This window comes from Haliotis rubra, unplaced genomic scaffold (genome assembly GCF_003918875.1).
Source record: "Haliotis rubra isolate DU_JTF1 unplaced genomic scaffold, ASM391887v1 Scf1175, whole genome shotgun sequence".
NCBI classification, from domain to species: Eukaryota; Metazoa; Mollusca; class Gastropoda; order Lepetellida; family Haliotidae; genus Haliotis; species Haliotis rubra.
Genome location: NW_025765087.1, coordinates 182,301 through 203,275, shown reverse-complemented (window position 1 = coordinate 203,275; position 20,975 = coordinate 182,301). Strand labels below are relative to the sequence as shown.

The 20,975-nt window shown below is 38.8% G+C and overlaps 1 protein-coding gene across 1 annotated transcript; it reads left to right on the top strand.

Annotated features, from left to right (window-relative positions):
* The first annotated feature begins 1,944 nt into the window (after positions 1-1,944).
* On the top strand, positions 1,945-17,835 carry LOC124258621 (11-beta-hydroxysteroid dehydrogenase A-like). Its single transcript, XM_046692691.1, has 9 exons — positions 1,945-1,992; positions 13,151-13,287; positions 13,556-13,651; positions 14,981-15,119; positions 15,389-15,429; positions 15,723-15,792; positions 16,105-16,141; positions 16,981-17,041; positions 17,269-17,835. The coding sequence occupies exons 1-6, from the start codon at positions 1,965-1,967 to the stop codon at positions 15,777-15,779; spliced, it is 498 nt and encodes a 165-aa protein (XP_046548647.1). The 5' UTR covers positions 1,945-1,964; the 3' UTR covers positions 15,780-15,792; positions 16,105-16,141; positions 16,981-17,041; positions 17,269-17,835.
* Positions 17,836-20,975: the final 3,140 nt, after the last annotated feature.

The following is a 20,975-nucleotide window of genomic DNA, read 5'->3' as shown; positions in this document are numbered from 1 at the left end:
CGTTGTCAGGCCAATCGCTGTACATCGCTTGCAAGCGATTGATTGTTGGCAACGCACCCTATAACTGTTCTTAGCCCAATCCTTATCAAAAACTATTGAATTCGGCAACACTCAGTAACGGGTATGTCAACTGTGAGAAGCAACAACAGTAGTACATCGTCGAATAGGTAAGGAAGGCTTGTGGAATAGCTTTCCATATTCTTTACAACCCTGCTCTGCTGGGTTTGATATATAGGAGGGCGTCCCAAAGTAGTCGGCCTCACCTAGAAAATTATACAAATGCTGCTGTTGTTATGTTATATTTTTCTACATGTTATCTCTGAACCTCAAGCAATTTTTTTTTGCCATGTATTAGCCTCACGATCCCCGTTTTGTCTGACTTTTTATCTTGGTACCCCCAAAATACGCAAAATCTGCAATAAATGCATCACAAACTTCAGGAAACAAAATATGCAAGAAACATTTTGTGTGTTTGAGACAGGCAGAAATCCTCTAGAATCAAAGGTAGATATTAAAGTGCATGAAAGTGCAATTTGAAACTACAATGGCTTGCCAAGGGTTCAAACTAAATACTGAATGGTCACGCAAGCGCCAGCACTCAATATATTGTAAACGGTGCCAGGTTGAATATCTGGACACAATGTTTTTAAAAGATTTAAGGGCTATGCCCTTTAAAAACTGCCCATCTAAATATAAATCAAGCAATCCAAATCTTTGATTGTTGATTATGACCCGAAGTCATCCAATACTATACAGAACATATTTCATATATTACCTGAGGGTATACCATTATCCAAGAGGTACAAAATGACAGACCGCTTTTCACTTTCTGCAAACCTTTAAAGAAATATTATAACTCAATGTGGTGTGATGACTAAAATCTCGTTAACCATATTACCCACATATGTGAAATTTTGCATATGGCTTTGCTAATGACACCATCAAAATGAAATCTGGAAGTTTTCTAACATTGGGCATCGAGAATATAGTTAGGCCGACTACTTTTGGAACGCCCTCGTATTTGCAATATCTAATGACACACTTTGATGTCTGACGTCGTGTTAAATAATTATGCTGATAGACTAATACACCATGTGAAACTGATTAACTGCTGAGCAGACCTGCATGATCAGCAACTGGGAAACACTTCCTTGTATTATGTGTGTACAGAGCCAAGATCGGTCGACGCAATATCCTGGACTAAAGTACATCATCCCTCTTTGTTCTGCTAAAGCTATAAATGGAAAGAAAACTCCAAAAGTAATGAATCTGTACATTACCTTAACACACTGGAGATCACGGTTACGGCGTTCTAATCTTGCCGTCTATACATGCATTGCTAGAATTAGAGGGGTCGGTCGGACGATGAGAAACACAGAAAATATAAATGCTGCCCCTACAAGTCGCAAGCTCTCCACTAATCAAATCGTTTGATCTGTGTCCATCTCAAGAGTTTCATCCCTTTGGTTTATTTTAACATCATGTCGGAGACACGACTGAAAGACAGTCGACCTTACCAGAGAAGAAACCGAACGGGTTATGTTTTTACTTGTTACAGGAATGTTTATGGAATGTTCCACCTAAGAACCCACGCTGATTAGGCTTTATCTTCTTCTTTAAGTGACTGCGATATGTAGAATGACATTAACGTTAGCGTTTCTTCTTCACTTGATGAATCCATGTTGCCATGTTGATACGTGAGAATCTCGCAAGTTGCATGCGACATAAAAGGTATACAAATAAAACGACTTTTGTTGTTACTACAAGTCGTGAGAACGCACCTTGTGTCCTGATTTTGTGTTGACGCAGGACACAGTGTACACAAGTACAGACAACTGTGCCATGCCTTTACATTGCAAAATATAACTTCGCCAGTTACATCACTCGTCGCCGTGAAAGGTATTACACAACATATAGGACATTGAGTCCAATAGAAATTGTTGAATCATTCACGTCCTATTAAAATGGCTCTGAGAGGAAAACTTGCTATCACTTGATGAGATTGTTTATTGTGTAATACGTATAAGGATTTGCTTTTCATTGGTTTGAATCTTCTACCAGTGGTTTGTTAGCAAGTACTGTCTTAAGAGGCGATCAAAGAAATCGGGTGATGAAGCGCTGGCATTTGTTTATTACCACACTCGATAATTTTCAGACCGAGTGCAGCGTTAAACAACAACCAAACAAAGAAACAAAACTCAGCAACAGTTCAACAATGTGACGGAAGTTCGTAAATTGCAGTGACCGGGCCACCAACTGAAGCACACTGACTGACGGTGTGAGCAAAGATACTGGCTGTCTAAGGTGATGCTGTTTGAAGTCCTGCTTGTGGATACCGAGGTTGTTTGTAGGAATGTTACTAATTTTTCGTGTTCACTGTCAGTGTCGTGTGCGGGTTTGCTGTTCATGTTTTTGTGCTGCTGTTGTCTCGGGTGTTGTTCACATTTTTTGTTGGCCTGCTCATGTTGTTCGCGTGTTTCCTTCTGATGTTGTTTGTGTTGCTGGTATGTAGTGCACTTAGTATTGTTTATTGGGCAATTCTTGTGATGTTCTTTGTGGACAACTGATATTGTTTCAGGACGTGTCTCTGATGTTGTTTATTGGGCTATTGGTGTTTGTGCTTGCTGGGGTTCTTGGGGAGGCATCTGCTGATGCTGAAATGAGAAATTGTTGTTGCTCTGTCCCTTATTATTTTCAAGCTATTCTTTTTCATGATGTTCACTCCAAACAATATCCGTCGTATGCTTTTGATGCAAATGTTGTTTGTGATATCGTTGCTGCGGTAGCTTGTTCCCTTCATCTGATGTTCAGTTCAAGTAACCACCTAACACCTACTTCCGTCATATATTACCTTCTCTATGGAGTATAAAATCTGGGTGAATATTTCAGAAGTGTTGTTATCAGTCATTCGTATTTAGTTGTTCTTGTTTAGTTGACAGATCATGATACTGAAGGATGCCTGAGGGTGAATGATGAACATAAGGAAATCAGGTGTCCAATTTCATTACATTACAATAAAATTTCCTAGATTAACCACACAAAATATATATAATGAGTTCATATGTATAGTCATGTCTACATGCCGATACGAACGACACACATAGTGAATGATGTAAAGTCAAATATATAAAAGAAAAAATGTAAAATATAATACAGAGCACTTTTGAAAACTAACTGCAACTCTGTATGTTTGCTTTGAGTAAACAGTCTTTGTTTTAGGTACCAGTTTAGGTATTGGGCAAGCATTTGCAAAAGAAGCAGCAAAACTGTCTTTGATTGGTCGGAACCAGAAGAATTTAGAGGAAGTGGTCAAGAACTGCAAGAAGGCAGGATGTTTGGTAAATGCAGACCAGTAGACAAATCTTGAGCTAATCAGGAAAAGCACACCTTGCCACAGTTCTGTACATTAAAGAATATCTCGGTTGTCCAAGGCGCCGCGTGTCACTTTGTCGTTGAAAGTCATGTATATCGAGCGTTCGTACGACAGCACACATAACCATTGGTGCGTACAATTTTAATCATCTCACAAAATGACAACAGAATCCTTAACTATCTTTCCTCAGTGGCAAATGGAGGAAAATCACATCATATTGAAGTAATGATTGATCAACTGTTTGTTTAATATGTTCTCATAAACGTGGGTGACATCACGCAGGATGCTTTCAGAAAGAGGTTCGGGAAAATAGACATTCTGGTGAGTATACTTCAGGTACTACAGAAGGGTTTGGAGGACATGTGCATCTATGCTTAGGTGAACAATGCCGGGATCACAGGTTTGAGTCCGATGACATCAACGACGAGAAAACGATGGCTGTAAACGTGGAGACACCTTTGTTTCTGACACAGTTAGTTGCACCATATTTAATTGAAACTAAAGTTACTTTCTGAATGAATGTATATGCATCACTGGTGTTGTACATGTACGCCTTTATTTAACTCTTTGAAAAAAATATAATAACAAAAAGCCCAGATCCAAACAAATTGTCCCATGATTTACACACGAAGACGACTGTTCACTGGACAATATGCAGGATGTCCTGGAAAAAGGTATTGTCACCACAAATTCTTCAGCTTTCCGTTGCAGAGAACAGGGGCTGGATTCACTAAACTTCTAAGAATTTTCTTAGTTTTTATGCTTAAGTTTCCTAAGAATTCTTAGCTGAGAATGTATCTTAAGTAGAAATCCATCATGCGACTAAGCAGAAATCTTAGCTAAGAAATTTAAAGTTTCATATCGTGGAGATAGAAAAAAGTTACGCAGACGACAATCAGAATGGAGAAGAAAACTACAAGGAAACCAAACTGGACGGCCGAGCAAACGCTGTTTTTAACACGCCTTGTTGAGGAAAACAAGGCTGTGTTACTTGGAAAGTTTAGTCCGGGCGTTACTTCTGCACGGAAGAAGGAAACCTGGACTGAATTTTGAATGCACTTTAAAATGTTATCACCTTGTATATGTAACTGTGATGTATTTGCCTCCTACAATAATTAATTTATAAATATATATTTACTTGTTAATAACAAGTTCAACGTTGAAAAATGTGCAAGTTGGAAAAGGGAGATGAATATGGCTTAAGCAAAAATCTTAGTATTAGATGGGTTGCTACCGGTATGGAAACTAAGAATTCTTAGTAGGCTTAAGAAAATTCTAAAAAGTTTAGTGAATCCGGTCCCAGGTGATCAACACAATTTCATCCCTAAACAAACGTTATGCTGCACGAGTACAATTGTGAGCATGATGTCGGCATGAGCAGGAACAGTTCACAACCTGTAATACTGAACATGAAATTCGCTGGTCATTTGAGTTCAGAATAGCCCGCACATATCACACACTAAGCAGAGTTAAAGCCGTATGACCAAACTGAGTGCTGTATGGAAAGAAAGTAATAGCGATAGAAGTGTCCTTTAATTTTAAGATTACAGACACTTAATCTACCTCATCTAAATGAATTGAACCTACTGCTTCTGTTATTTCCATATATCATGCAAAATACCTTTGAACATATTATCAACTTTCCCTCGTGGGCAGGTACCGAATGGAGGTATCTACACTATGTCGAAGGCGGTCGTGGACACATTTGCAAGATACCTTGCCCAAGGTTAGTGTGTGAAACCTTTTTGAAAACGTTGAATGGCCCAGTCATGCAAGCTGCTGTTAGGGTCTATGCCATTGTTATCATTGAAGAATCCAATAATTAGAAGTTACGGTGAACCAAATTACACACTCAGTTTATATAAATCTGTTGGAAGCAATGGGATTTGTCTGATTGTCATAAATGTATTGAACAGTGTAGAACGTAAGATTTGGCCTATAGAGGAAATGTCAGAGAAAGAAGTGTAATAAGCAGGAGACAACATTTCCTTCTATATATGTCAATGCAATCAAGTAAGTATAACAATAATTATTGAGGAGATGCCTATTAAGGTTAATGTCAATGGGACTAGCTATAGTTTTCTTTATATTCATTTGAATTCAGTTTATTGTGAGATACAATAAACTGAGTAAATTGCATAATGTATTCTATCACATCCGTTTTGATCTCTTATTGGTACTGGTTGGGCAGTTATCAAAAGCTTCTTTCTGAACTCAGTTCATCATGTCCAGTGCCTATAATGTTCATTAATATTTTCAGAGGTATTCATTTCACACTGTCCATTTCGGAATCAGTCAGAGATTATGTAGTATACAGGTATCTTACAACTAGACAATATTACCGCAATCACTCCATGCGTGGGCTATGGGGTAGCCTAGTGGTTAAAGCCTTCGCTCGTCTTGTTAGTAACACTTTCATATGAAACAAGGAATTGGAATTCAGTGTAACCATAGTTGTTTGTGGTGTCTCTTTTCACTTTCACACTAGAAAATTCGGATCGGCTGAAAAGTAGGTCATTGTCTGAATAGGTTCATGAGATTCATGTTTCGGTTTGGTGATAATTTTAGACAGTACGATTGTACTTCTATGATTCTGTGAACCGGATTGGATGAATTTTTCTGAAAACCTTTTTTTTGGGTCTGGTTTATCAGTGAGGCAGAGGATGGTTTGTCCATGTGGATATACGTCGTACACTGGCATCTTCTCTTTCTGCCTCTCCTTGTATCCCTTTCCTTTTCCGAATTTCCCCGGTTGTCTCGGTTCACAGAATCACAGAAGTACAATCGTACTGTCTAAAATAATCACCAAACCGAAACATGAATCTCATGAACCTATTCAGACAATGACCTACTTTTCAGCCGATCCGAATTTTCTCGTGTGAAAGTGAAAAGAGACACCACAAACAACTATGGTTACACTGAATTCCAATTCCTTGTTTCATATGAAAGAGTTACTTACAAGTTAATTTTAATTTCAAACTTTAATAACATCGCATTTCTATATTAAATGTCGAGGTGTAGGCAGCATGAAATCAACTAAGACGTCACAGACTGCCCCTGTTTGATGAGGTCGTAAAATGATTCACAAGTCATTTGGCTCACTGGTTACACCTGCTATGTGTTCTTTGCGCTTATTCAGTGTAGTTTTGTAACGCACAATGTGATTGATATAATATCAGGTCTGTACCAGACCGCCAAACGTTTCTAGCCGCAGAGCCTCGTTTTGAGATTTCCACGATTTCCAGATTTCCGTTTGTCATGTACGACAGAGCGCGTTGCACGACGTGTTTGCAAGGATTAGAAGGAGCGTAGTGTTGCAATATACAAGTGGTTAGATATATCAAATAATTTTGATTAATATCTATATATCCAGTTGAATGAATTGGTCTCAACATTCTGGACTGGTTATTGTACTAAGTTGCGAAATAGGACGGAACCCTGTCAGCAGGAAACGAGACTGTTTTGTAATCAATGTTTTGACTTGATCTCGCCAGCCATTGACTCCCGCCTCTCCCATCATGACAGGTTTATGTGACATGAACATTACATACCAAAGGAGAAACATTTAACGTTACGGTAACTCGGCTGTTACTGGAAGCCCAATAATGTTAAAAGCATCATTATTGCTTGGACATGGTTACACAATGAATGAAATGACTTAAGTTGATGCCACATGACTATAATTACTTAGTTTGACCTTATCTCTAATGTTCCCCAGTAACCCAAACCCAAAATTCCATCGTCGATAAATACCTGTCCGGGACGACCTCCCAGGAATGAATCACTAACAGCGATAATACGGGTGCGCGAGACAGGTCGAGGTCAGCCTGCCCTAGCCGACAACTTTATTCAGTGAGAAGCCAAAAATACACATTGGGATACTTGGGCGAAGCACTTGCGCAATGAGAAATTCGCTCAACACTTCGGTTAGATATTAAGTTACAATGAGTTACAATGCACACACACACCATTAATATGAAAGTATGCCAAATACATTTAAAACGTCTACAACCCAAGTGATATGTCATTTAGCCCAAGTATTGAAGAGTGTCGTTGAACAAATATCTTGAGTAGATAGTGTCAGGCTGACTTCATGTCAGGTGCAGGTTTATCATAACAGAAATTCGATGGTTATAGATTTAGCATGGATGACATATCCAATAAGATAAAAATCCCTTGCTTGTCATAAGAGGCGCCTAACGGGAATCGGGTGATAAATGTCATCGAATCCCAAATAGGTAGATCGATGCTCATGATGGCATATACTGGATTGATTGGTCGAGAGATCATTTACTGAAAACTGGCATATAACTGCAATATTGCAGAGTAAAACAAAAAACACACAAAACAAGAAATATGTTTACTGATACGCATGAGGTGATCAGACAGGCTGATTATCATGGCTTGGCTGATTACATGACATCTTTTCCAAAGGGGGATCGGTGCTTATGCCCCCATGCACTAGTTTACCTGTTTCTTTCAGATTGCCTTACGGGACATACCTTCAAATATTAGTTTCTAACTCCACCTCGTCAGTCCATCTGAGGCACACACGTTTTCACAGCTAATGGGATCCGGTGTTAACTTATCACGGGTCAGAAAACGTCAGGTGTATATATACCATGAATAACAGAAAGTCGGGTGTAGATATACCATGAGTAACAGAAAGTCGGGTGTAGGTATATCATGGTAACAGAAAGTCCTCTGTAGATAAGCCATGGGTAACAGAAAGTCAGGTGTAGATATACCATGGGTAACAGAAAGTCGGGTGTTGATATTCCATGGATAACAGAATGTCAGCTGTAGATATTCCATGAGTAACAGAAAGTCGGGTGTAGAATACCATGGATAACAGAAAGTCGTGTTTAGATATACCATGAGTAACAGGAAGTCGGGTGTAGATATATCATGAGTAAGAGAAAGTCAGGTGCAGATATACCATGGGTAACAGAAGGTCGGGTGTAGATATTCCATGGATAACAGAATGTCAGCTGTAGATATTCCATGAGTAACAGAAAGTCGGGTGTAGAATACCATGGATAACAGAAAGTCGTGTTTAGATATACCATGAGTAACAGGAAGTCGGGTGTAGATATACCATGAGTAACAGAAAGTCAGGTGCAGATATACCATGGGTAACAGAACGTCGGGTGTAGATATACCATGGGTAACAGAATGTCTTGTGTAGGTATACCACGAGTAACAGAAAGTGGGATGTAGATATACCATAGGTAATAGAAAGTTGGATGTAGATATTCCATGGGTAACAGAAAGTTGGGTATCAATATTCCATGAATAACAGAAAATCAGGTGTAGATATAACATGGGTAACAGAAAGTAGGATGTTGATGCGCCATGAGTAACAGGAAGTCGGGTGTAGATATACCATGGGTAACAGAAAGTAGGATGTTGATGCGCCATGAGTAACAGAAAGTCGGGTGTAGATATACCATGGGTAATAGAAAGTCGTTTTTAGATATACCATGAGTAACAGGAAGTCGGGTGTAGATATACCACGAGTAACAGAAAGTCGTGTTTAGATATACCACGTGTAACAGAAAGTAGGTTGTATATATACCATGAGTAACAGAAAGTCAGGTGTAGATATACCATGGGTAACAGAAAGTAGGATGTTGATGCGCCATGAGTAACAGAAAGTCGGTTGTAGATATACCATGGGTAACAGAAAGTGGGGTGTAGATATACCATGGGTAACAGAAAGTCGGGTGTTGATATACCATTGGTAACAGAAAGTCGGGTGTAGATATACCATGGGTAACAGAAAGTCGGGTGTAGATATTCCATTGATAACAGAATGTCAGATGTAGATAGTCCATGAGTAACAGAAAGTAGGATGTTGATGCGCCATGGGTAACAGAAAGTCGGTTGTAGATATACCATGAGTAACAGAAAGTGGGGTGTAGATATACCATGGGTAACAGAAAGTCTTGTGTAGATATACCATGGGTAACAGAAAATCGGGTGTAGATATACCATGGGTGACAGAAAGTCGGGTGTAGATATTCCATGGATAACAGCATGTCAGATGTAGAGAGTCCATGAGTAACAGGAAGTCGGGTGTAGATATACCATGGGTAACAGAAAGTAGGATGTTGATGCGCCAGGAGTAACAGAAAGTCGGTTGTAGATATACCATGAGTAACAGAAAGTGGGGTGTAGATATACCATGGGTAGCAGAATGTCTTGTGTAGGTAAACTATGAGTAACAGAAAGTCGGGTGTAGATATAACATAAGTAACAGAGAGTCGGGTGTAGATATACCACGAGTAACAGAAAGTCGGGTGTAGATATACCATCGGTAACAGAAAGTCGGGTGTAGATATACCATGAATAACAGATAAAAATGTGGACAAACAGGTGGATTATTGTTAATGAATATACAAAGTCACAATAGGTTGACTTATTGTCCTTAAATGCAATATCTAGAATGCATCATCTCTGTGTGAGCAATGTAAGCTGTAAACGGAAAAGACGCCAATCTGTACATAGCAGTTGAAGGGAGGATTTGTCCTTGATGATTACAAAACTGCAAGTCATAGTGATGTCGTTTCAGTCTTGCCGACATTGAATAGACGTGCACTGCTGAGAAGGAGGTTATTGTGTGTATCGGGACGAAGAGCGGATATTCCTCACGAGGATCCCCCACAGGCTTCAGAGATGCAGTGACAAGAAGTTTACACGCGTGCTAATTTGTTTACATCTGATGCATGCGGAGGTATTGACAAGGCAAGGGAGGCTACTCCTGTCTGTCTCACAGTCCCTGAACCACAACATTTTCCCTACTGCCGAGCCCTCACTGCAATGCTAAAGCCCCGAATGAAGCACTTCTAGATTTGTCTAGGTCATTAATCTCCCAACTCACTGGGGCTCCTTTTAAATTTAAATGATTGTATTTATAAACACTGTCAGGTTTACAGATAACTGCAGCCAAGATCTTCAACCTCCGTTGGGGATAAGGAGTTAGAGGACTTGAAACAATGTAAATATAGAGCTCGTGGAGCTCACAGCTATTTTGATCCGAGTCTGGATGTATTTAGAGCTTTGAGGATTAGTTTTAAGAATGTATTTAAAGCTAAAGGTAGGATTATTTCAGTAAGCAGAAGGAGAAGCTAGTTGAAGCTGGCAAGGATTCAAAACTCTTCTGGACAAATCTTTAAAAATGCAATAGTTTTGATGGTATTTGACATTCAATTTCTAATGGGTAGTGGATCGAGCATTTCATGTCACGTCTATGTATCAAAGATACATGTCACCCTATTCCGGTAGAGACATCCTGATGTCGATTTTTCCCCAGATATGTTAGTAGGTCTTAATCACCCAAATACTGAGCAGGAAGGTTTATCCCATAGCATCAGTGCAGCACATAATCAATCTCCTGGGCACAGATGCTGTAGCTACCGAGTTTTTGAAGGCTTGTAGACACCTTATTGTTCAATATTTTACTCAGCTTTCATATTGTATTTTTGATGGGAGGTAGGTTTCCCAACTCTTGGCGTGATAGTATCGTTTGCCCTTTATTTAAGCCAGGTTTTAAAAAGTGATCCAAACACTTATAGAGGCATTTCACATATAGATTCCACTTGTAAGATATTTATGTCTAATATGAATAGCCGCCTTCATGTATGGTGAGATGTACATATTATCATTAGTAAATCATAAGCTGGTTTTAGGGATAATTACTCTCTCATTCATCACATAGTTTCCTTGCAGTCCTCAGTTCAGAAATACATTAGAAAAGGGTGGAAGAATTTACTGCTTGTTTATAGACTTCTCTAAGTTAGTTGATGCTTTAAAACATGATGTACTTTTACAGTCTCTATATGAGGCTGGCATTATGGGTACGGTTCTTTCAATTATACCATCTATGTTTAACTGCTTATCTGCTTGTCTTAGAACACCAACTGGTTTACCAAAAATGTTTTCATGTAATAATGACAGTCGCCAAGGATGTGTATTAAGTCCACAAAGTTTTATCATTTTTAAATACAAGCTATGTACTATGATGGAACGTGATGATGGGCGAGGTATAACAGTTACATCATCTATGAATAATAGTTGTTCACTCATGTTTGCTGATGATGTCTCAGGTATATATGATACTTGTGTACTGCTGCAAAGAAAAAATACTGTGACCGAATCAATTTGTGAACAAAATGGTATGAATGTGAACTTAAAGAAAACTAAAATTATCTTTTTAAAAATGGTGGCCCTTTGAGGTCTTAAGAAATATGGTTTTATGATGGTATAAGGCCTATAAGGCAATATTTTCTGTCAATAATTTTCAAAGGAAATTAGGTATTTTTAATTGTGCATATTTATTTAAGATATATGGTTGTATGATCACACTTATACTATGCTATGGATCAGAAATTTGGGTCACTTCATATTGCAATACCATTGAATCTGTCCACATAAAACTTTCTTCAAATACATTAAATGTTGGAAAATCTGCTTGTAACATTCTGGTTTCAGGTGAATATGAAATAGTACCTTTGCAATTTGTATATATGACTAGGATAATAAATATTGGTGTAGATACTGTATATGCCCAATAATAAGTTATCAATTCAATGTGATTTTATGCTTTTATCTTTAGAAAATGTAGGTCGCAGTTCATGGACGACAAGGACAAAAAGTTTCTATTTCTGCATGGATTTGGCCTTGTCTGAATTAGTCAGGAAATTCAGCATCAACAGCTTTTGACAATGTTTTCAAGCAAAGATTGTATGATAATTCAATCGTGGTCTGGTCTATATAGGCAAACCGTAAATGTTTTATTATAGCAAATCATCTATTAGGGACCTTCCTCAATATCCTAAGATTTTTTTTTTCAAAATTGAGATGTTTAAGTTAGAACTTGAAACCGGTAGATGTGAAAATTTTATTTTTGCAGAGAGGTATTTCTAATCATGTAAATCCAAGAGCATTCTTATAGTTGAAGATGAATAGCATGTGTTTTATGCTTGTGAAACATATTCTGTGTACAGAAGGGAATACAAATGTAATGTTGTTGTTGGTGCTGTTTGCTATCATGGTGCTTCTGGTTTCGTTTGTGGGTCTTCCCCTGGTTAGTGGCGCTGGTCACATTCTTTTGTGTACAGCTTGTTTTTATTCCAGGTCCTGTTTCTGATGTTGTTTATGGGGCTGTTGGTGTTTGTTTGATTGTGCTTGAGTTCTTTATGAGGCTTCTCTGATGTGTATTTAGCCGGTGACGTTGTTTGGTTGATGGTGAGGTGTCTGATGATGTTGTTTGCGAGACTGAGATGACGTCGTGGCCTTTTCATAATGTCTGACGTTCATTCCAAATAATTACACTGAATTGCTGTTGCTGTGGGGCTTCTTTGTCCGGCTGCTGCCAGTGCTGACACTGTCATTCTTGTGATATTCCTACAGCTGTTCCTTTCGGCTGCCTGACATTCTTTTCATGTAACTACCTATCATCTATGTCCTTACCTTTTGACTGTAAGAACTGGGTGAGCATTGTTCCAATGTATTAAAACTGAATGTTGTTATTAGTCAGTCGTGTTTTCACCAAGATATTGAAGGAAGCCAGAATGTTGAATATGGCATTGACATATGCCATTACATTCATTGAAATTAACAAGTTTCATAAAAACTATGTACATGTATTCATAGATCTCTGATAACAATTATGTATATAAGGATAGTTGGTATTGATAACTGATGTAATTAATACAATAAATGACAAACATGCTCAAGTAAAACAATAAAAAAGAACACATTCCAGAATCTTTGTTTCAGGTTCCAGCTCAGGAATTGGGGCAGGAATTGCTATAGCTTTCTCGAAAGAAGGAGCTAAGCTGTCCTTGACGGGTAGGAACCAGAAGAATTTGGAGGAAGTGGTCAAAAACTGCAAGAAGGCGGGCTGCCAGGTGAGTAGAAAGCAATAGTGATATCAGGATGTGATCAAACTCACCTGTCACTATTCCATACATAAAATCATAGCTCAAGTTCTCCAAGGCGCCGCGATTCATTTAGCCTATGAAGGCGATCTGCAAATAGAAATTGGTTCAGTTTCCAATCATTTCACAAAAGTAGTGCCCCAAACAATCATTAACTATCCTTCCTCAGTGACAAATCGACGAAAATCACATCGTATGGGAGTAATGATTTATCCGCTTGGTCATCATTCTATTCTAGGATGTCCTCATAAATGTGGGTGACATTACACAGGATGCTTTCAGAAGGACTCTCGTGGAGTCAACCAAGAAGAAGTTCGGGAAAATAGACATTCTGGTGAGTACACTTCGTTTACGGCAGAAGAAAATATATCCATTGCGAGTGATTGCGTGGCATTTGATTGGTTCACAAAGAATGTTTAACGTTTATATTTCCATGAAGCTAAAAAAGTGGACCATTCGCGAGACGTGTTCGACTACCAACGTATCTGGCCAGGATATGCAAAGATTCTAGTGTAAACAAAGTCAGAAAATTTCAGCTGATTTTAATTTCAGTAATTTTGTCACACGAAAAATTATTCCATCAATTAAAGTATACATTACTCTCACAAGTAAACGTATTTGCCCGATTGCAGTGTCGGTCGTCTGCTAACGCGTACCAATGACGGATGCAAGAAGTGTCTGCGGCTACGTTCATTTAGAACAGCTTGAGATGATTTGCAATGCTCTGAGTTAAGGAACTATAGATTTTCAATCTGAAGACCGAAGCGTCGGGAGGATTTACGATACAATCAACGATCGCTGTTTCGAGAATCTTGGATGTCGAACATGAACCACCAAAACTACACCCCCTAGAATAAAGTAGAAAGTAACTGAAAATGATCGAAAAGATTTCCAGGACTATCGTCATTCCACGGCAGCTTATGAGAACATCCCATAAGCTCATCACATGAGCATTTAGGTCCCTATCAATTTATTCTTGTTTTGATTTGGAGTACTTGAGCTTTACCCCATCAAATGAACGTTATATCATGACTTTCTACATTAGATTTGGGCTTTACACATGATTGTACACATGGGGAATCCGAGCAGACGCTTCAACCACTAGTTTAAACTACAGTCGAAAGATGCGTTTTAAGAGATGGAGTGGTTTGTGTTCAATAGGTGGATAACGTGCAACAGTTATTTTTCTCCGAGTAGATCGTAGATCATATTATAAGTCACTGGATTGTCTGGACTCGAGTGAGTGAGTGAGTTAAGATTTCAAGACAAATCGGCAGTATTTCTGCCATATCATGACTCAAACAAGTTATACATTCATAATACATAACATTAAGTTAATATATAAACCAATGAAGAACAGTACAAACAACTAAAATAGCACATATATAGATGTAAAACTTTAACTATTTAGACAATACAACATAAAAAGGCAACCAACAGCAGAAGGTAGATCACCATACTATGGACTACAGTACTTACTCCTGCATGATTTACTCCAGCCCGTCACATGTTAGCAATTGTAGACAAATCTGGACTACATATTTACAGATTATTATTATTGATAACAGAGAGTATAGTTAAATCAGAACACAAACAAACAGGTTGCACCATGAGTCTATGTTTAGGTGAACAAACAAACAAATTGTATTATATCTATGTTTAGGTGAACAATGCCGGGATAGCAAGCATGTGTACGCTGCAATCAGCTACCAAAGATGTGTACGACACAACGATGGCTGTAAACTTGGAGGCACCTTTGTTTTTGACGCAGTTAGTTGCACCGCATTTGATTGAAAGCAAAGGTACTAGATGAACGTGAACGAAATAATCCTCTAGATATACACTCATAAGTAATTGTTCACTGGATATCCTGGGAAATGTGAGCTTTGCCATAACTTGGTCAGTTCCTCGTTTCAGAGAAAACATTGTACGTCATATGGAACATAGGAAATCTAATACCTGTATGGCGATTACCGATAAGATGTTAAAGTGAAACACATACTTTCTCCCGGAAGATGTTATGTGAGCATAGTCACTAGTTTTTAGGCTAAACATATATCTTTTTTTTCAGGAAACGTGATCAATACTTCAACCGCCGGCACGGGTACAATTGTGAGTGTGATGTCAGCAAATACAGGAATAATTCACAACTGTAAACCTGAACTTCTTGAAACATCCCTTGGCCATTTGAGTTCAGAATAGGCCACACTTACCACACACTAAGCCGAGTGCCGTGTGAGTTAAAAAAATATTATTTGTGGCGACATAAGATTAGTCCCCTTTCAAGTTCAGAAACACTTAGTTTATCCACCATTTTCGATATCCATATGAAAGAATTGAACTGGCTGGTTCAGTTATTTTCATATTATATCATTCAAGGACGTTTCTACATATGATATGTGCAGGCTCCGGGTGGCGGTATCTACGTTATGTCGAAGGTGGCCCTAGACACATTTACATGATACCTTGCTCAAGGTTAGTATGCAACCTTTTTGCCACAGTTGGGTGCCTCACTCAAGTTAGCTACGGCAATTTGCTGTGCAATATCAAAGTACCGGTAACGCAATTACTCACTCAATATAAATCACATAAATTTATTAGAAGCAAAGCCATTTATCAGAGATTTCGTGAACACATAAGAATGTAAGAGGTGCAACGCGTGGTAATACATATTGCCTTATAATAGACATTGACCTAGTGATATTTTCCTGTGGCAGAGGGAAAAGATCATGAAATCCTCCTAAGCGTGGTTAAGCAGCAAACAACATACAAACTTTCTTTGCACAGAATTGGCATCAAAGGGGGTACGTGTCAATGCAATAAAGTAAGTACACAACAACAACAACAACAACAACAATTGATGTTGAAGATATGGCTGCTAAATATCGATGGAATATGGCTTATGTTAATTTGAGTTCAGTTTAAAATGAGATTCTATAAGCATCATGTCTTCTTTAAAATGGGATTCTGGATTTATTCACAGAAGAATACAATGTAATACGTACGCAGGTATCTCACAAGGTTTACATCGCACTCACATATACAAGTTGTAGAACATCGAAACCGATTTTAGCAGATCAGCACGTGTCACAGCAGATGTATAAGACATTGAGAAGGGAAGTGTGGTACAAGATCTTTGCAAGTGAATATCACATCCATCATATAAGGTTTTCTGTATCAGAAAATCGTCGATCTTATAAGTTGTGTTGCACGTTCTGGGTTATTGATGATTATGTAATGCTTGGTTTCCTGCTATTAGTCCATATACGTGATTATTGTGAATGCTGCTTATGACACATTGTGACTATTCTTTTCAATTTACTTTCTTTATTCGATCCGGGAAGATCCGGGGTTAGAATTGGTCTTCAGTAACCCATGCTTGTCGTAAGACTCGACTTACGGGATCAGGCGGGGAGGCTCGCTGACTTGGTTGACACATGTCATCGGTTCCCAGTTGCGTAGATCGATGGTCATGCTGTTGATGATTGGATTGTCTGGTCCAAACTCGATTATTTACAGACCACGATCACCATATATAGCTGGAATAATACTAAGTGCGGCTTAAAACTAAACTCATTCACTCCCTTACTTTCTTTATTCGCTGTTAGTGCTGTGTTCGTTTTAATAGCTGTTTTCACTCTGTTTTTTTTCTCGTTGTTTCAGTCCGGGTTTTGTACCAAGTCAGTTGATTTCAAAGATGACAACTAAAGAACAAGCTGCTGAGGTAAGTACGTTCAACTCACCAAATCCGCCGTGGACACCTGTGTAATTGACAACATGAGCAACTTCACGCCCTTAGTACGAACCTGACAACCCGATACTTTTCCTGCAGCAAACACTACTGGAAGGTTAATAGACTGGTATCAGTGTAGTTAAAGCACGTAAAGCACTCTCTGATTGTAGCTCATATACCTTATTTTTTCACTCATTCATTCACGCTCTCGTTTTCAGTTGGAGAACACCATGATAAAAGTGACGCCACTTGGTCGAGCGGCTACCCCAGAAGAAATGGGTCACATTGTGGCCTTCCTAGCCTCAGATAAAGCAGGCTTTGTAACTGGAGAATGTTTTAGAGCCGATGGTGGTTTTACAATGACCACACCAGCCCTTGGGTGAATATGTTGATGGACGCAAGAGCCGCACCTGCCTCCACCATTAGAAGGTTGTGTAAAGAACACTCGAAAGTGTAACAAATACATTCCCCTACTCTACAAATGCCAGTGAAACTTGATAAGTTACTTATATTTATCGATGATTCAATGGCATGAAAGAGGAATAATTTTTAAATTCATTCCAAACCGTCGGCTTAAAAATTCTGAAATAATTCTGAATTATTACTTTGTTGTTTAACGCCACACTCAGTTCAGCACTATTTCAGTAGCAGCCTGTGAGTAATACAGTCTGGACCAGACAATCCAGTGATCAACATCATAAGCATCGATCTATGCATTTGGGATACGATTACATGAACTATTACTAATATGAATACAATGTCTTTAAAGAAATTAAGCAAGATTGTGTCACGTGTGGTTAGATAAATTAACTGAAAAATAAATAGTTATTATATTTTCAGCCACCAGTAAATTAGCGATACACAGGAGTTTCGTCGATGAAATCACTGTTAGACAGGAATATGTGAACCATCTTGTTTGGTTGGTACACTATTCTCTGCACACACAAACACATTTGGTGCTCCAACACAACGCCTTGTCTCGGCTCTACTGGCATGGTGGGCGAGCTGTCTAAGGCGCAAGGCTAGTGTTCCAGCGAGCTTGAGGTGCCTGGTGCAAAAACATTGGAGTCAATTTTCTGTGCAGACTCTTTCAATGCTGTCACAACCCCTAGTGTACAGTACACAACCCTGTGCACTTAAAAGAACCCACGAATCTATTGGTATATCATCAGATGAATACCTGCAAACACCTAGTTGCGGGTACAGCAACGTGCAGTGAACTTGGACAAAGTACTGTGACTGTGTCCCAGTCCACCCCGATGTGAATCGTACCTCGTGAGGATGGGAAAGCCGCAATAACTTGGTGCGCCTAGTGGCTGCAAGAGTTGTATGCTCTCCGAGGAGTTGAGATTGATAATACGATGTGATGTTCAGATTGACATCCAATGATCGAGGGAAACAAAGCGCTATGAGCGTGAATGTAGATGGGATGGACTATATATAAATACCCACATCCTATAGACCATAGGAACGGCAAGATGTATATACGTCAACTTCTTTATTGTGAATAACACGACGTCACGGAGTGTACGCTAGCATCTTCGTCAGAGGTGCAAGCATACACTCCGAAACGTCGTGTTATTCACAATATAGTAGGCCATTCCAAGCGATGATTTAGAGATTCTACGTGCGCTTTCCGACATTATGCGTATATCCCAGACGTGATCTGAAGATAATTTGGTTTGATCGACAGAGGGTGATTTTGAACGAAAGTTACGGCAAGATAAATTGTTGAATGTATACTACACACAAAAAGTATGGGAACATCCTAACATTTGATAGTCATTTATAAACTTAAACGTGGTAAAGTCATTTATACTCTAAGGTAAATGCAACTTTTTGTGTGCTGCATGGGCACTTTAAACGACATGCTGGAACATGAAGTGAAGCAACTGATTCAATATTCGTTGAGTTTAAGTGAAATTAAACATTGTCAAAATCAGCGAAAAACAAGGGTCTGAAACACACCAGCACCAAGTCTGTCTTCCACATGCACTTGGCTGTTCTGTTTGGGCGTTTGAATCAAACATGGTGCTGGTGTGTTTCAGCTTTAATTTTTATTTCTGCATTTGCCAGAAGTGGTGGGGAGAGTGGAAGTATGGAGTGGTTTCGTTTGGAATTTGTTTTCTTTTTCTATTATTTCTATGTGTTATTGTTTTTGTAATAACACAAACTGGTTACGTGGGGTAATACGACCAAGACAGGCAGGTTTTATTAAATATATCTTCGACTTTGAAGATTTTTGTGTTATTCATCAGCTTAGGAGTGTTGGTAGTGTTAAGTGTCTGTTGTTCGGGCTGTGTGCTCGTGTGTTTCTGTCCCACTGCATTGTATGCATTTGCCTAACTCTGTCAATTGGAATAGCTTTGTTACTATCATCCATGGTATACCTACATCTTGATGTTCTGTCAATGGAATATCTGCACCCGACATTTGTCAACCTTTGTATAGCTGAATCAACATTCTGCTAAATCAACACAACTCCATCAACACAAGAGGTAATGTCTGCCTGAGTCAATCTACAGCCGACTTAATATCTGCCTGTGTCACATTCACATCCTGAAACAAAAATATGTCTTTATCCCTAAAGCAACTGTCACATATAATATCTAAAGGACGAAAACAGGAACATACCAGGTTTTAAGATTTAACATCTTATGTGTATCATTTTAAATATTTGTTTATATGTTTCATACGATGTGTGATAAGCACTCAATATGTTTAGATCATTGCATCAAGACGTACAATCCTTTCTCTGAAACGAGGAACGATTACAGGATGACCGACGGGCACAGCTACAGGAACAACAAGTGATCATCGAGGATGACCTTGCCCTCATCAGGGAGCGAGAAGAGAGGATTCGACAGCTTGAGTCTGACATCCTTGATGTTAATGAGAAAAATCTAGAGGCAGTGATAGCTTTTAAGAAACTTCAGAAATCAGTGTTTTTGAAAATATACTACCCATCAAAAGTTTAGACTCACTAGTGTAAATGTAGTCACTAACTTCAGTCAACTGTTCTTAACTTAATTTTGCAAAATATTCCATTCAGTTTAAAGGTACTGCTTACACATGAACTAATGTATTGTAAAACAAATTCGTAACGTAATTAGATTATTGTCATGAGTTCGGTAAATGATGAAAATCAGTGATGATTGGCGAATTTGTAACCAAATTTTACACCAAAACGCAGCTGTTCACATGGACAATATTTGCACATGCTTTTTACCAATTTGATGCATGATCCTCGTACAATTCATCTGCATAAAGTTTTCTGTTGGTTCCCCCAAGTTAGTGGAGAAATTCATCTTCGATGTAACCATTTATATACATAACATATAGTGAGTGCTTTAGGTGAGTCTCAACGTATGATTTGTAGTATAATTACAGATGTTAAACCCCTTATACCCATGGTAGCTAACTACACTCACTCACGCTGATTGCATCGGGCTTGACTCTGTGATCCCAGGATTGTTCACGTAAACATAGACAAATGATAACACAGTTGTTTGTGGACTTATTTACCCATGGTAAAACTAACCACACACACTCACAAGAGAGTAACTTTAGTTTCAATCAAATACGGTGCAATTAACTGTGTCAAAAACACAGGTGCCTCTACGTTTACGTCCATGACGCTCTCGTACAGCTGTTTGGTCGCTGATGGCAGTGGGCTTATCGTTCCAGTCTCAGCTCCATGTTCTGAGACCAATGTGATAATTGATAACATGAGCATTCAATGACCGTCCGATATCGTAAGCTTCCTCATACGACTACTATGGTGTAACAGAACTGTGTTGTAGGCTGTTGTGTTTGGACGTTTGAATCAAACATGGTGCTGGTTTGTTTCAGCACCCTTGGTTTTCGCTGTTTTTGACAATGCTTTATTTCACTCAGACTCAACAAATATTGAAACCTGGTGCTT

Excerpts from the sequence above, each read along its gene's own strand:
- LOC124258621 (XM_046692691.1), top strand. The coding sequence starts at position 1,965 with ATGGCTCTGAGAGGAAAACTTGCTATCA. Across the intron at positions 1,993-13,150 it reads GAGAGGAAAACTTGCTATCA|TTTCAGGTTCCAGCTCAGGA; the intron begins CTTGATGAGATT and ends CCAGAATCTTTG. Across the intron at positions 13,652-14,980 it reads TCGGGAAAATAGACATTCTG|GTGAACAATGCCGGGATAGC; the intron begins GTGAGTACACTT and ends ATCTATGTTTAG.